The sequence below is a fragment of the Brassica napus genome, chromosome C4 (genome assembly GCF_020379485.1).
Source record: "Brassica napus cultivar Da-Ae chromosome C4, Da-Ae, whole genome shotgun sequence".
NCBI lineage: Eukaryota > Viridiplantae > Streptophyta > Magnoliopsida > Brassicales > Brassicaceae > Brassica > Brassica napus.
In genome coordinates this window covers 47123341-47140152 of record NC_063447.1, presented here as the reverse complement: position 1 = coordinate 47140152, position 16812 = coordinate 47123341, and the positions used below count along the sequence as shown (strand labels likewise).

At 38.8% G+C, this 16812-nt stretch overlaps 4 protein-coding genes across 8 annotated transcripts; 2 read left to right on the top strand and 2 right to left on the bottom strand.

Moving 5' to 3' along the window:
• Positions 1–1404: 1404 nt before the first annotated feature.
• Positions 1405–1867, bottom strand: LOC106420667 (30S ribosomal protein S31, mitochondrial-like). Its single transcript, XM_013861515.3, has one exon. It carries the CDS (start codon positions 1818–1820, stop codon positions 1536–1538), a length of 285 nt encoding a protein of 94 aa, XP_013716969.1. The 5' UTR covers positions 1821–1867; the 3' UTR covers positions 1405–1535.
• A 113-nt stretch (positions 1868–1980) lies between these two features.
• On the top strand, positions 1981–4193 carry LOC106420771 (epimerase family protein SDR39U1 homolog, chloroplastic-like). The gene is made up of 11 exons (XM_013861615.3): positions 1981–2122; positions 2198–2254; positions 2355–2430; positions 2546–2605; positions 2711–2829; positions 2902–2946; positions 3055–3133; positions 3201–3262; positions 3361–3524; positions 3598–3668; positions 3758–4193. The coding sequence occupies exons 1-11, from the start codon at positions 2030–2032 to the stop codon at positions 3997–3999; spliced, it is 1068 nt and encodes a 355-aa protein (XP_013717069.1). The 5' UTR covers positions 1981–2029; the 3' UTR covers positions 4000–4193.
• Positions 4194–4272: 79 nt separating this feature from the next.
• On the bottom strand, positions 4273–6444 carry LOC106420772 (ubiquitin recognition factor in ER-associated degradation protein 1). Of its 3 annotated transcripts, none has more exons than XM_013861616.3 (10): positions 6345–6444; positions 6084–6126; positions 5933–6010; positions 5808–5832; positions 5672–5704; positions 5462–5583; positions 5251–5381; positions 4914–5137; positions 4570–4823; positions 4273–4494 (listed from the first exon to the last, which is right to left on the bottom strand). In XM_013861616.3, the coding sequence occupies exons 2-10, from the start codon at positions 6084–6086 to the stop codon at positions 4396–4398; spliced, it is 969 nt and encodes a 322-aa protein (XP_013717070.1). In that variant the 5' UTR covers positions 6087–6126; positions 6345–6444; the 3' UTR covers positions 4273–4395. The 3 variants fall into 3 exon arrangements, with proteins under 3 accessions (XP_013717070.1, XP_022556865.1, XP_048612223.1); XM_022701144.2 differs by having other exon boundaries at positions 6283–6403; XM_048756266.1 differs by lacking the exon at positions 5808–5832 and having other exon boundaries at positions 6345–6389.
• A 7855-nt stretch (positions 6445–14299) lies between these two features.
• LOC106420604 (protein BASIC PENTACYSTEINE4) lies at positions 14300–16124 on the top strand. Of its 3 annotated transcripts, none has more exons than XM_013861463.3 (3): positions 14300–14555; positions 14925–15056; positions 15153–16124. In XM_013861463.3, the coding sequence occupies exons 2-3, from the start codon at positions 14997–14999 to the stop codon at positions 15945–15947; spliced, it is 855 nt and encodes a 284-aa protein (XP_013716917.1). In that variant the 5' UTR covers positions 14300–14555; positions 14925–14996; the 3' UTR covers positions 15948–16124. The 3 variants fall into 3 exon arrangements, with proteins under 3 accessions (XP_013716917.1, XP_013716916.1, XP_048612221.1); XM_013861462.3 differs by having other exon boundaries at positions 14423–14555; positions 14996–15056; XM_048756264.1 differs by lacking the exon at positions 14925–15056 and having other exon boundaries at positions 14444–14555.
• The last annotated feature ends 688 nt before the right edge of the window (positions 16125–16812 follow it).

Below are 16812 nucleotides of genomic sequence, written 5' to 3'. Positions count from 1 at the left end.
CAATCATTATTCGTTATCCGCTGCTATAAATTACTCACCACCAACTTGTGGGAACATTGAATGATTTTCTAAACTCGATTTGTCACCTTGAAGATAAACCACAAGTATTTTTTTCAGAAAACTTCCCTAGATCGATTTATTGCCTTGAAATAGAACCATAATTCACTTTCTATGAACCCTAATTTCATAAATATAATAATGGAAGGAAACAAAGGGAGTATGGTGGTGGCAATGACCAGTATTCGAACCCAAGGCTTCGTGGTTTTCGTGGATCTCTAAAAGACTCGAGTTCAAATCCGCTGCTAACCCAAATAAACACGGCGCATGGTCACCGGAGTTTTCACGTTCTTTTTCCGGGGAGGATCACCCACTACCTTTTTTTTTTATTTCATAAAAATGAGAAATATATCGATGTAGGATTGGGAAATTGAGTTTGATAGTTCGTGGGTAAGGAATAAAATGGGTAATCAGTTTTACCAGACACGATTATATTAATTAAATACAATTTGGTAAAAATTGTGGAAAATGATCAAATTATTAGTTTTTTGTTTTGTTTTGCGAAAGATCAAATTATTAATTTAAAGGGACAATTGAAAAGCAAATAAGTTTGGATATACTGTGCATTGGTGCTAATAGTGGAAAATTAATGCCAACCCTTATAAGGCCAGTCAAATAATACATATGGTCAATCATACCCGTTTACATATAAGATTAGCTTAAAACATCTTCAGCATGTCCGACATGTTTAAACAATCACCCAGCCAAATATTTTGAAGCATAATTGTGCGTTTCAATGAGTTTGCTTCCACATTAATTAACCAACATAATTTGTGACAACAACAGCAACACTTAATTCCAACAAGATGCATATGCATAGAAAGAAGCCACGAGAAGAAAGGAATCCAAAGTTCAAATACTCAAAATAAAAGAAGAGCCAAAACTCAAGAAAACAAAGATGTTGTGGGCAGGGGGAGATGTAGAATCATAATCAAATGCTAGACTAGGAAACAACCATAATATCTCTAAAGATTTATAGAGAGCAACCTATGATCAATTAAACTCAATTATGATATATTGGAACAGTAAGCTCTGATCAGGAAACCTTCTGCTCTCTCCTGTCCTATGAACTGAGCTATAGGCATTAGACAGTCACGGCGGGTTGTCAAACAAGTTATAAAACTACAAATGCAAGAGTCACTGGGCCATATCTTACTACCCAAAAATGGTACACAATCCATGAGATGTGGTTTGGTTCTATAATCTTCATACAATAAAGTAATTAGACAAGGGGTGAGTGAGAGAGGACAAATCCAATTTAACAAGACAGAACACAACTAATGGGTATCTATAGAAGATGACTTAAAAGACTCTCTAGGTTCTGAAAACCAAATAGCTCAATGAAACTCAAACAAAAACACAGATCAATGATTCATAAAGAAAGAAGAAGTGTACAGACAGTTATATAACTGGAAACTCACGGCGACATTTTTTTTCTTTGTAGCAAACGAGAAAACCTTAACAATAGATGAAATTCTTCAGATGAGCTTGAAAGGGAGAGGCCAAGGAGTGGATCTGGGGACTTCGAGCTTGTCTTTGATTCTCTCAATCATCTTCTGCTTCTTCCCTCTCGAGTTCCCGTACGATCCTTTGAACCTTTTCCCTTTCTTCGTCTTACTGTCCCCTCTCCCGCACACTTCCATCGACGCCGCCGCCGGGCATAACGAAGAATACCTCGCCGAACAAGTCAGTGCTGGAGATGTACGCTGCGTCATCATAACCCGCCGCGTCATCGAGCTGCACCACTGCATCGCCGCCGCCATCTCTCTCTAGCTCTAGCTCTAGCTCTACGTAGACGGAAACATTTCAAAGACTACTACTAAAAACACTTATGGGCCCAAATGGAGATAAATGGGCCTTAATGATTTTATTAGATTCAATAATGGAAAACCCATTAAGGGCCCGTTAGGTTCGCTTCCTCTTTCAATATGTATGTGTCGTGTCCCGTCCACCACTCAGTGTTAACGATCAAATGAGAAACACGATGGAGCTTCTCCGCTCACCAACGTCTCTTTCCTCCTCCTTCGCTCTCTCATCTGCTCTATCTGTTCCTCCGTCTTTCTCCGTACGCTATTTTGGTATCTTTTTGTGTAAAACATTCTCCTTGCGTGGATCAATGTTTGGATTTTGTTTACCTTAGGTGGGAGGTACAAAGAGGAGGTTAATGGTTCTCTGTAGCTCTGAAAAATCCGAGAAGGTATTTCTTTAATTTTTTTTACCTAAACCCCATTTTGCATTTGGATTATATACAATTTAAACAAAGACCAAGCAAAGACTAGAGAGTTTCTTACTTGTAGGAAGATAAGATGACAGTGTCAGTAACTGGAGCAACTGGCTTTATAGGCAGACGATTGGTTCACAGACTTCGTTCTGGTACTCTTCTTCTTCTTCTTCTTTTGCTTATTATCTATATATATACAGAGTGATGACGACGTTTTTAAAACAAGCATTCAAGTTTCTTAAATGCTTTACTCATTACATTACGCAGATAATCACTCTATCCGTGTCTTAACTCGCTCTAAATCCAAAGCTGAGCTTATTTTTCCTGGTAAGAAGAAGGTAATCAACTATTCTGCTAGGATCATAAACGCTGTTTGTATGTGATTAAAAACTTATCTTCTTCTGATCTGATCCATCTACTTCTTGATGGCAGCCAAGGACTTCCCAGGTATCGTGATTGCTGAAGAAGGGGAGTGGCGAGACAGCATTCAAGGCTCTACTGCTGTTGTCAACTTGGCTGGTCTTCCTATTAGTACTAGGTGGTCTCCCGAGGTCAGCTTTCTTCCCTAAACTTTGATGGCTTCTTCCTTTATCCTGCTTCTGATATCTTTGCTTGCTTTGCAGATCAAGAAAGAGATCAAGGACAGCCGAGTCCGTGTCACCTCTAAAGTTAGTAGTGATTACTCATTTGATTGTTGCTCTTAGCTCTTCGCATATTGACTAGTTATTCTGATTCATAACTTTCTTCTTTCTTATTTTTGTGGAAACTTCATCAAGGTTGTTGAGTTGATTAATAATTCACCAGTGGATGCTCGACCTACCGTTCTAGTTAGCGCCACAGCTGTTGGTTATTATGGTCTGTCACCTAAGTTTCACACTCTGACCCATGCCAACAAGAATACTAATTAACGTTACATTAACAGGTGCTAGTGAGACAGGAGTCTTTGATGAAAAGAGTCCATCAGGAAATGATTATCTTTCAGAGGTACTAATCACTTTCTTCCGGTTTTGGTTCATGAATCTAACTCTTTGTGTAAAAGAGTTTTGCTTCTTTGATTAAAATATGTACATGTGTGTGCTTAGGTTTGCAGAGAATGGGAAGGAACCGCGCTGAAAGCCAATAAGGATGTAAAAGTTGCTCTTATCCGCATTGGTGTTGTTCTGGGGAAAGATGGTGGGGCTTTAGCCATGATGATACCCTTTTTCCAAATGTTTGCTGGAGGACCTCTGGGTTCAGGACAACAATGGTAAACTCCAACAATTCCTTCTTGCCTCTCTGCTAATCTAACTGACCATTTTTTCGCATAATTCACTGAGTAGGTTCTCTTGGATTCACGTGGATGACTTGGTGAATCTGATCTGCGAAGCCCTCACTAAACCATCCTATCAAGGTAACAACATCACATACATGTTTCTCTTCTATGTTGTTTACCTACTTATGTTTAAAAGATGAATGCTATTCTGGTGTTGGTCGTTGCAGGAGTTATAAACGGGACTGCGCCAAACCCGGTTAGGCTTGGGGAGATGTGTCAGCAGCTAGGCAGCGTTCTTGGTCGACCGTCGTGGCTACCAGTTCCTGACTTTGCACTCAAAGCTTTGCTCGGAGAAGGTGCAACTGTGGTTCTTGAAGGACAGAAGGTCTTACCTGTAAGAGCCAAAGAGCTTGGCTTTGAATTCAAATACAAATACGTGAAAGATGCACTCAGGGCCATTATGCAGTAAGGGGACAACACAGAGATCATCTTCCAGCATTAGATTTGGTCACAGAAAAACAAGAGATTCTTTTTCTATTTGTTATTTTGAGTAAAAACTCAGAGGCGATGTATGTATGAATCATACAGTATGATCCAAGTGTTTTCCGGTGAAATCTCAGAACTGTAGAGAACGTATTAATTCAAATCACATAACTTATTTCATATCTACTGTTCTTAGCTCATAAATGGAAGAGCAGAGAATAGAAAACAAAAACAAGTGATTCTACCATCAAACCAACCATAGAAGAAAAACAGAGAGCTTTATTAAATGATTTGTTTCCTTGATTAAATCCAGGCACTAGTACTTATATAATACACATAACATGAGAGGGATCATAAATAGACCGGCAGACTGAGTTAGTCATCAACCCCTCAATGAATACTTCTTCCCAGTGAAAGCTTGGAACTTGGACTCTTCTTTCTTCTCTTCTTCCTCTTTCTTTGTCTCCTTTCCAGCTCCAACCTGAAAACAAATTTATCAATAAGTAACGTATCTCTTAATTCCATTGCATTTACCAAAAAAATTTGAATCGAGTACTTTTGGAGCTTCTTTTGGAGCACGGTTTGCGTTGGCTCCAAACACAAGCTTTCCTTGAGCTTGTCGCGCAGCTCTCTCTGAGCCACTTGCTACAGACGACTGTCCATTACCATTAGCAACAGCAGGCTGTTTGTCTTTTGAGCTAGAGGAGGAGGAAGAAGGTGGCTCATAGGAAAGAGGTCTCCCATCTAACCGTCTTCCAGATCCCGTGAAAGGATTAAACTTTGGTTCTGGTTCAGCCACAACCTCCTCAGCTGTGAATTTTGAGAAGGAAGAAAACCCCATTAAAATACTTGAAGCAAATAGAAACTACATATGATGACTTTACTTTCATCGATACATACCTTTTGCCAGAGCCTTAGCAGCAGCAGCAGGTGCTTTAGGACGTTCAGGCTCTTTGTAGTCAAGGGGAGGTGCAAAATCAACCTCACAGTCAGTTTCAATGATGCTGATTCCATTAGCAGGCTTTGTTTCAACAATATCTATGAAGTACTTCTTATTGTTGTATGGAACCATAATGCTATCCCCAGTGGTTAGGCATGAGTAGTTTCTCAAAGCTGTCTCCAAGCTGCAAGAAGGTCCATTCGCAGAGTCATATATATATATATATAGATACGGAAATACCTTTCGAGAAAGCAATAATGAACGAGATAAAGAGAGGTGTGGATGAGGACTACTCACATGGCTTTAGGGTTGGATATATCAAGGAAGTCAGTAGTGTGGGGCTGTAGTTTAACATAAGTCCCCTTTGGAAGAGTGACATTTCTAACTCTCACAATGTCCCCTTCTTGCAGCAGCAGATTCTGCATCATCTGGAGTAAGATCAAAGTAGCAAACAATATAAGCAGCATGATCCCGAGTATTACAACAAACAATCCAAAAGGAAACATACCCAATATGGCATGTAGATCATGCCTTCTTCAGCAATGAACTCAAGGACACCACAGTGTGAAACACGTTCACTTCCAGCATTACGAAGCTCAAACAGCATAGGATAGTCAATATGCAAAGAGGCTGCAAAAGTTTCCCACAATAATAAGACTCTGAAAATAGTTTTGTTAACACATTCGAAACGAGAGAGAGAGAGCAAGTATTGGCGTACCGAGACGATCAAGGGCTGATGGTGGCATTATAACTGAAATAGATTTAACAACACAAGTCAGACATGAACAATATCAATAGTAACACAGAACAGAAACAGAGATGAGTGTGTATATTATGAAAAAAGGGGGTCTTACTCTTGTCACCACTTTCAATGTGTGGCTGCAGGGAAGAGAAATTAGAAACAACAAGTAATGGCAAGCCAAGTATATGCATAATTCCAAATTTGAAAATCAGATATCAAAACAAATAAAAAGGAGACCTTGTCGATAAAAGAAGCAGGGTAGCAGCGGTAACTATGCTCAAAGGTGGTTCCGGGATAATGGTATCCATCGAAAAACTGCAATGTCCCAAAAAGCGGTGAGTGAGCTAGATTGAAAGATTGAACCTTTGTGGACAAAACCCACACTTACCATAGTTTAGATGCTTGCTAGATAGATATAAGTTAAAGCCAACCTACAGAAAAAAAGATAACACACGAGTCGAGTCAATTCAAAGAGTCATCGAATAAAACCAATTCCTATCCAGCCGGAAAATCAAAAGTCGAGCTAACTTAAGACCTCAGATTCGAATATCAGCAGCAGATAAAGAAAACCTAAGATTCGAACCTACCCACAAAAATCAAGATCCCCAGAAACCAGAAAGTCCAAAACTAGGAGGGATTGAGCTACTACCTGCGAGCAAAGGGAAATTGAATCAATTGATGTTTGATGTTTCCCAACCACCGAAGCAAAAGTTAAGTTAAGAATCGGTGATCACGTTCCCTTTATATACCATACGCTGCGTATTGCTGCTGCACATACGATATTATTCAGCCCATTACAGCTTTTGTTATTGATTGGCCCATCGGGCCTAGCTATGAACTGTTGTTGGGAATCATCAAGTTTGATTTTTATGAGTCTTTTTCATCTTACGTTTTATGTGGCGTGATGGTGCAGCTGATTATGAAAAATCGAAGCTGAGGCCCTGATTCTACTTAACTATGGTGCCTCAGCTATCATCTTAGTTCCGATATGTCTTGGTTTCGCAGCTATTGAATTCAGATCATGGCGAGATCTCTGCCTTATTCCATGTGTTATAAGTTGAGACCACTGCATTTTGTTGCATAACCAAATCCCTTCCTATTTGACCGGCTAAAATAAAGTTCTCTAGCAGTTGGCACAGCGAATAATAATAATAAGTTGTTACATGATAAGCATTTCCCTCTCTAATAGTAATATGTGTGCTTGCAGGAGTTGGAACCAAAGGTAGTGCTTTGGGCGGTGATGGGGAATATATATCTCTGGAGACTACATGGCATGATGACATGGAAAAAGGCTTTGTTTCTATGGGTTTGGTCCGCAGCATTGGTATCAGAGGCATAGGAGGCTCTATCTATCAATCATCTAAATATTTGGTTATTAATTATACACTAGATTAAGATCTGCGCCTTGCGCGGAATAAACATTAAATATATAAATTATTTTATGTATTATATGTTCTTACATATTATGAAATAATAAATATATATTTAATAATTAAAAGTTAGTAATTATTACATATATAATTAAATTGGTGCGAACGTATAAATCAATTTTATTAATCCAAACAATTTTTTAAAAAAATTGATAGGATATGTAATTAATTTTAAATGATATTAACATACATAGTATATTTTTAATATTAATGTCTATTAAATGATGCTTTCTACTCATGTGTTTTTTTTATCATGTGTATCTTTAATAACAAAAACTTTAAATTACTGATAACAAAATTTTCATCGTGGGATTAATAATTTTAGTAATTTATAATTTAAAAAAATTTATCAATGTTAGTTCAAAACTTTTATCAAACAAAATTATTCAAAGTAAATTTTGAAATTAAAATATTTATTTATTCAATATGGTTTATAGTTTAATTTAGAATGATATATTTACATATATATTTTAAATCTTAATGATTAATTAAATTAGACTTTTATTTATATGATTTTGTAATCATTTGTATTTTGTCATTACAAAAATTTTAAACCATGGATCGCAAAATTTGAATGTGAGACTTTTAACAGTTTTAGTAATTTATAGTCGTTTTTTAAAATTCAAAATATAACATGTACAGAAAAATCTAAATTTTTATAATATGGTTATTGTGATTTTTTTAAATTATTTTAATATTTTAAAATTAAACAAATTTGATAGAAGATACATTATTTTTTTTCAGATCTTTATTATTCAAAATCATTAATTGTCATATATACTTTAGCACATTAGGCAATTTTGTAATCTTTATTTAAGGAAATAATAGATGACATTAATAATGAATTTATGGTTAGTTTAATAAAAATCTTATTATATAATTAGATGGACCAACATATTTCTCTAATAATTCTAAGAATCATCCTAATGATGACACGTGGCTACAAAAAGAAGTCGTAATATTTCACAAATAATATATAAGGGATTATACAGTGTGCAGTGTGATTAATGATGGGATATGGCGTTCAAGTTTTCACAAAAAAAAAAAATCTTAACAACTCCTTTTTTTGTTTTAGTCGCTGATTTTCTTCTTACCATTTGCAGTAACTATGACGTGTTACTAAAGAGAGACTGCTTGGGCTTACTCGAAAATAAAGCCTGCAGTGAATCAGATAGAGAGACACATCCTTACTTCCAATGTGATTCTCTAGTGAAGCACGGTATCTGTGTCACCCGCTCATACTCCTCTGGGAGATGCAACTTCCACCGCCGAGTGGTTTGGCAATTTGGCACAGTGTCATGTCTGGATGACCCAGGTCTCAATGTAAGCTTATTATTGTTTGGATTGAAAGAGTTAAAAAGATTGAACCCTTTGACTGACTGTTAAAAAGCATTGTGTAGATGTCTGAATCTTTCTTCTCGTTCTTGATATTAAAAAACAGGAAGTGGCGGAGAAGTACAAAAAGACAGTGGCATGCTGAGGTGGTGATACCAAAGACATTGAAGCCTGAGAGGTTGGAAGAATACTTTGACTAGGTTATGAATGGAAGGGCATGACAAGTACAATTCTGCTGCACGTGCAGTTCTCCCGCAATACTTCACCATTCACGTTTTTCTGTTTGCAAAAGCAGTTTAAACGGGAGATCTGCATACATTTCAATATTTTTGTCTTTTTGTGGAAAAACGGAAGATCTGCATGCAGATCTCATCCGCTAACATTTGGTGGTGTTGATCTATTTTTTTTTCTTTTTGATAATAAATAATTTTTTCACAAACACTTAACTTTAAAATATATTTATCTGATTTTATAAATAATATATAATGATTAGCTCAAACTATATAGTTTACACTAATATTGTTTGTGTTGTTTTAAAATTATAAGCATGACGTTTAATCGCCAACAAAACATAACATTTTCAAAGAAAAAAGATATTAATCTTCCTCCATAAATATCAACAAGAGTAAGTAGTTAATATTTTTTAATGTTTTAAAATATTTAATATGTAGGTAAATGATTGTAATTTTGTAAATCTATTGAGAGAAGACAATTTTTAATGAAATCTTAACCGAGAACGTGTATTTATTGAGTTGTACGATCAAATAATTTTCATGACTAATTACCGTTTCAAATATCTTACACCCACTGGTAGAGAGTTTCGCGGTGGTAAATTTAACCAAAAGTTCAATATTAGTGTAACCTACCGGTTCTCTCAAGAAAAATTTTATCACTTAAAAAGAAAATAAAAAAAGTATAAGTATCTTATAAGAGATTTACAGGCATTTCGGCCGATCCTATAACATCTAAGATATTTATTTAGATATTTAGGTATAATTTTTATTGTTTTAATATATGATCTATAGTTTTGAACTGATTTTGTCATTCATAAGTTATAATAAATTATTTGATCGGTTTGATCTGCTTCTCTCCTGCATGATCCGCTTGATCTGCATTTGTCCCGCTATCTGCATTTGTCCTGCTTGATCTGCATGATCTGCTTGATCTGTCCTGCTTGAACTGCTTGAAAGAATATCCCCTCAGATATTCTCAATCAGTTTGTAACAGCTCCTATTATCTAGGAATAGTCCGTGATCTTGTAACAAGCTAGTCAATATATACTCTTGTAAAGGCTCTGTTCAAATCAATAGAAACATTTGAGCTTTCATGGTATCAGAGCAAGGCTCATCCTGATCCTTTCTCATCCGTTCGATTTCTTTTTCTCATGTTATCTCTCAATCGTCTCGTCTTCTCTCTGTCAGTCATGGCAACAATTGAGCGAGCCTTTGGAGTAACAAACATCAAAACGCACATCCCTTTAGCGCTTAATTTGGATGTCTTTAACTATGATGCTTGGAGAGAGCTGTTTTTGACGCACTGTCTAACGTTCGATCTGCTTGGACACGTCGATGGATCATCCCTCCCAACTGATGATACTGACGCTATCTGGTTCAAGCGTGACGGACCTGTGAAGTTGTGGATCTATGGGACGTTAGCTCCTCCCCTCTTCAAGTCCTCCTTCAAGACAGGTCGAACCGCCAGAGATATATGGCTAAGGATCGAGAATCAGTTCAGAAACAACAAAGAGTCTCGGGCGATCCAACTTGACAAAGATCTCCGAACAATGGAGATAGGTGATCAGTCCATTCGTGACTATTCTCAAGGTCTGAAATCTACAGCCGATCTTCTGGAAAATATTGAAGCGCCAGTGAGTGATAAAACACTTGTGATGTATATGCTTAATGGCCTAAATGAAAAGTTTGATCACATCATAAACGTGATTAAACATCAAAAGTCATTCCCAAGCTTCGAGGAAGCTCGCAACATGCTTGAGCTTGAAGAAGCCCGCCACAAGAAGCACACCAAGATAGCTGATGTTCACACAGACACGCCATCGTCGTCAACAGCTCTCCTTACCACTCAGCGTGACCCAAAGTCGGACAATCAGCAACGTCAACAACAAAAGAACAACAATCGCGGCAACAGGCGGGATTACAAAGGCAGAGGACGTAACAACTACAACAACTATCGTCCTCAATACAAGCCCTGGAACATGCCGCAGCAAGACTGGCAGACGCCATACAACAATGGGAACCAGCCTCAAACGCCTTCATGGATGACATACCAGTCTGCTCTGCCTGCTCAAGGCATGATACAACAACGCCCTCCTGGCCAGATGCAACAGGAAGCCCATATGGTCAACAACAACTTTCAGACAACACGCGACTTTGCGGAAGCGTTCAACACCATGACCCTAGCAGAACCAAGTCAACACTGGTACATGGATTCGGGTGCTTCATCTCATGTATCCTCGGAACTAGGTAACCTCCAGTCTGTAGTTAACTTGCGCACCGGAAATTCAATCATCATTGGTAATGGTTCAAAAATTCCTATTCTTTTCACTGGAAACTCTTCCTTTCCATCAAATTCAAAACCGTTGCATCTCAAAAATGTTCTTGTTGCACCAAATATTGTGAAAAATCTGATCTCTGTTCGCAAATTCAGTAGAGATAATTGGTGTTCTATTGAATTTGACCCGTTTGGCTTTTCTGTGAAGGATCTTCAAACCAAGAAACTCTTACTCCGCAGTGATAGCTCAGGGGACCTCTACTCTCGTATGTGCCTCTACATCAAGCTAATAAACACACTACCTTGGTTTCAGAAACTCCTTTTTTATGGCATAAACGCTTTGCTCACGCAAATAATGAGACTTTGCGATCTCTCATCTCTACTTTCTCTCTTTCTTGTAATAAGGACAACATACAATTCTGTAATGCTTGTCAGTTGGGTAAACACACAAAAATTCTCTTTTCTAAATCTCTTACTAAAAATTCTCAACCTTTTGAACTGATTCACTCTGACCTCTGGACATCACCAATTCCAAGTTTAAGTGGAATCAAATATTATGTGCTTTTTCTGGATGATTATTCTTATTACTTGTGGGTTTACCCTCTCAGACTAAAAAGTGAGGTTTTCTCAAAGTTCATTCACTTCTCCAACCTTGTCAAAACGCAACATGGAGCAATGATCAAAACTCTCCAATGTGATAACGGAGGAGAGTATAACAATTCCAGGTTTCATAAGCACTTCGCTGAACATGGAAATGCCTTTCGGTTCTCTTGCCCGCATACGTCGCAACAGAATGACAAAGCCGAAAGGATGATCATAACCGTTAACAACTCCATTCGTTCTCTGCTTTTTCAGGCCCAGCTCTCTCCAATGTTTTGGGCCGAGGCTCTCCATGTTGCGGCCCATATCATCAACATATTACCATCTTCATCAATCGAAAGAAAAAGCCCACACTCAATTATGTTCGGCGTAACGCCAACATACGACAAGCTGCATGTGTTCGGCTGCATGTGCTTTCCTAATGTCAACTACTCAAATCTCCACAAGCTCTCACCGAGGTCGACGCCTTGCCTCTTCCTGGGCTATCCGACAAATCACAGGGGTTATCGGTGCCTCAACCTCAAAACTAATTGGATCATCATCTCAAGGCATGTCGTCTTTGATGAATCGACCTTTCCTGCAGCTCAAAAGCATTCGTCGATCTCAAACACTTTCAATTTCCTCGACGGTGCAGACTCTCAATCACCAATGTTTCAATCCATCCTCAAAGACAAAGCCTTCCTTCCTCTGGTCATATTCCTCATCTTGCTCCGGTACCAGAGGCTTCACAAGCTCCCCCGCAACCGACTCCACTCGATCCTCAAATTCAAAGAATGAGAACGAGAGGCCAGTCGGGAATTGTAAAACCCAGAAAATTTATTCTCGTTACACTTCCTCTGTTTCCCGCTTACCTTCCACTCACCAAAAAGCTTTATTTGATCCGAATTGGAACCCATCGATGTTTGAAGAGTATGATGCTCAAATTAAAAATAAGACATGGAGGTTAGTTCCAAGACCTCAAGGTGCTAATATTATTAACTCAATGTGGTTGTATAAGCACAAAATTGGTGCATATGGACAGGTAACTCGACATAAATCGCGACTGGTTGCAAACGGCAAGACACAAGAAGAAGGCATCGGCTTTGAGGAGACGTTCAGGCCTGTAGTAAAGCCAGCGACTATATGGGCAGTTCTTGATGTGGCGCTGAACAAGGGTTGGGACATACGACAGTTGGACGTCAAGAATGCGTTTCTACATGGAATGATCTCTGAAGATATATTTATGCATCAACCACCTGGCTTTGTTGACAAGGAGAAGCCGCATTATTTCTGCAAATTGAATAAGGCTCTCTACGGTCTCAAACAGGCGCCAAGAGCTTGGAATGCTAGGTTCAGTCAGTTCCTGCTACGCCTTGGCTTTGTCACTACCAAATCAGATGTGTCACGGTTTGTGTACAAGCACAAGGCTGATCTCGCTTACCTATTACTATATGTAGATGACATTGTTTTGACAGGTTCAAGTCAAGCTCTGCTCCAACGTATCACCTCCCAATTAAAAGACGAATTTCCCATGTCTGATATGGGACAGCTCAGTTATTTTTTGGGAGTTAAGGTGGACCATAACCGAGCTGGTCTCTTTCTTTCTCAACGACAATACGCGACAGAGATCATCGACCGAGCCAGAATGAAGGACTCCAAACCACTATCAACCCCTGCAGACGTCAATGCCAAACTGTCAACAGAAGCTGGTGACAAAATAGCAGACCCCACTCAATACAGAATACTTTCTGGAGTTCTCCAGTACCTGACGTTTACGCGCCCGGATATCACCTATGATGTGCAACAAATCTGTCTGTTCATGCATGATCCGCGCACACAACATCTTACAGCTCTCAAACGGATTATCAGGTACATTCAAGGAACAAAAGAGCACGGCCTGCAGATGTACAGATCCAACAATACCACCTTGACGGCATACTCAGACGCGGACTGGGCTGGGTGCCCAGACACACGAAGGTCTACATCAGGATAATGTGTATACAGAGGCAGCAACCTTCTATCTTGGTCATCAAAAAGTCAAAACACGATCTCGCGTTCGAGTTCCGAAGCAGAGTATAGGGGTGTAGCAAATACTGTTGCAGAAACTTGCTAGATACGCAACCTGCTACTAGAACTCGATCAACCGCTTAACAAGGCTACTCTCGTCTTCTGCGAGAATATAAGCTCGGTCTACTTATCAGCCAACCCGGTGAAGCATCATCGCACAAAACACGTCGAGTTAGATCTTCACTTTGTTCGCGAGAAGGTGGCTCTTGGTCAAGTAAAGGTACTATATGTGCCTTCTTCTTCACAATACGCTGATATATTTACCAAAGGACTGCCAACCTCGCTGTTCACGGAATTTCGAAACAGTCTAACCGTCAAGCCTCCTGCCGATTAGACTCAGGGAAGGTGAAAGAATATCCCCTTAAATATTCATAATCAGTTTGTAACAGCTCGTATTATCTAGGAATAGTCTGTGATCTTGTAACAAGCTAGTCAATATATACTCTTGTAAAAGCTCTGTTCAAATCAATAGAAACATTTGACTTTCAATGCTTTTACCATTCGAAGCCCAAGAGCACATGGAAGTGATCAAGAGCATGGACAGAAAGTACCGTACCAACCAACCGGCCAAGTTTTGGGGGCATTGATGCCTAACGCTTGAATAATGATGATTGATGATGATGATCACACGTTCGTGTCTCTCTATCAAAATGAATAAAAGAAAGAAACTATAGCATCACCGGAGACATTCTGAATTGTTGTTGTAAACTCATGATGATATAAAAAAAAACTAAACAGATTCTGATTTCCACAATGAAAGATCGTTAGGAAAAGACGAGGTTGTCCTTTAGAGACGAGGGCATGTTAGTAAATTGACAAGTATTGAGCTCTCTCTCTCTCTTTCTGCTTCTTCTTGTAATTCGACACTCAACTTTCGTCTCCCTGCCTTAAGATCTCCTTCTCAATCAATATATCGGGTTGCCTGTTTCTTCTACAAGCTCGTAAGCTTTCGCGCCTTTTATCTCTTATCTTTTTAATTTGTCTGTTCAGTTCAGGGGTATTGAAAGTTTTTCTCCTTGGGATTTTTTTTTTTTTTTTGTATTTTTCAATTTCTTATTGTTTTAGGGCGCAAAGGCTTGTAAGATTGATTCAATTCTACACTTTTCGTATCCGTTGTGACCTGTTTTCTGGTGATTTTCGATTATTATACTGACGATGGAACCCTAGCAAGGAAATGATTACGTTAATTAAGAACAATTGTTTTTTTTTAAATGACTCATGATTTTTAAGGTAAGAAAGAACAAAAAGTAAACGGAAAGTTACCACAGTTGCTAGATTGATTATATGCTCTGCTTCTTTTTTTTTGGTAGGATTATATGCTCTGCTTCTTGCAAGAAGAAGCTTTCATTTTTATTCGCTTTTTCTCCCTTTTTTGAATAAGAATGGAGAATGGTGGGCAGTATGCAAATGGGTCTGATTACTTAAAAGGAGCACACTCTATGGTAAAAAAAAAAAGAAAAAAAAAATCTATTTTTACTTTTCTTTCAAATTTTTCTTACTCCCATTGATTGACAACCAGTGCATGTGTGTGTGTACAGTGGAATATGCTGCCTCACCATCAGATCAAAGAGCAACACAATGCCTTGGTCATGAATAAAAAGATCATGTCCATCCTCGCCGAAAGAGACGCTGCTGTTCACGAACGAAACCAAGCCGTCTCCGCCAAAATGGAAGCCCTCGCAGCTCGAGACCAAGCCCTTCAGCAACGGGACAAAGCCCTGGCCGAAAGAGATAAAGCTTTGATTGAGAGGGACAATGCTTTTGCTGCCCTTCAACACCATGAAAACAGTCTCAACTTTGCTTTGTCCGGTGGGAAGCGCTGTCAAGGAGGGGATGATGATGATGTTTTGTTCACTATTGATGATCTCTGCCCTACTACATCAACTAACACGACCAAGGCTATCAAAAGGAAAAAAGATAACAAACCAAAAGGAAAGAAAGTGGGTGAAGATCTGAACCTTCTAGTTGCTGCTCCCGGAAAGAAATGTAAAAAAGATTGGGACACTAACCATTTCGGTTTAAACTTGGTCACCTTCGACGAAAAGACTATGCCCGTGCCGGTTTGCACATGCACAGGCTCTGCGCATCAGTGTTACAAATGGGGTAATGGAGGTTGGCAATCGTCTTGCTGCACGACCAACTTGTCGCAGTATCCATTACCGCAGATGCCAAACAAGAGGCATTCTCGTGTGGGCGGTAGGAAAATGAGCGGAAACGTTTTCTCCAGATTACTAAGCCATTTAGCAGCAGAAGGATGTGATCTCTCGTCTCATGTTGACCTAAAAGACTATTGGGCTAGGCACGGCACCAACCGCTACATCACTATCAAGTAACCAGCCTCAACTGTCTTCGGCTCTTAATTCTTAAGTTTAGGTGTTTTGTCTATGGTAAAACCAAATATGTTAAATATGTTTTTATTTGAAAAACAAATCTCAACTGTTTTCAGATTACAAAATCTTAATTTTCATTTTCCAGTTGGTGATTATATTATAACTTAAACGTTCACTTTACTAGTCTCTTCTATTATAACGAGGAGAGGAAAGTACAATAAAAATTTCTAAAAATGAATGAACAAAATGCTGGAGTGTAGCGCTGGAGGAGACTCAGAGGCAGCTGCCAGAGATGGGGTGGCTTGCCAAAACAAGAGGAGCATTCTTGGAAATTCCGAATCCAGCGATTCTGAAAATTTTGGTCATAAGCAGCTCAGCTACGTTCACATACGGAATTGCCTTGGCCGATGAATGGTTGTTTCACGGCAGGAGCCACACGGGATTCGGGTGGATCATCTACTACGCATTGTTCTTGATGTGTCTTCTTTTTCTCATCTTGTGCTGAGGCTCAGCGAGTTGACGAAACCGAGAGAAACTGTTGCCGGAGTTTAACCGTTGTGGTTGCTTCAGCTAGAATAAACGCGTCATCTCCTAGAATAAACGCGCCATTTCATTTCCGTCGCATGGTAAAGTAACATCATGTCGTACCCGTTAGCCCAAAAAAATTAGAGATGTCTTTGGTTTAGTGATCAGACCGTTCTGGGAATCTATTAATAATAAATGTTATTTTGACATTTGAAAAAGTAGATTTAACGTTTTGAAAAGGAAAAATTCTTTTAAAATACTTAAACAAATTTTCATTTGCTATAATAATATATAAACTACTAGGGTTGGCCCGCCCGTAGTTAGAAAAAAAAACGATTTTATA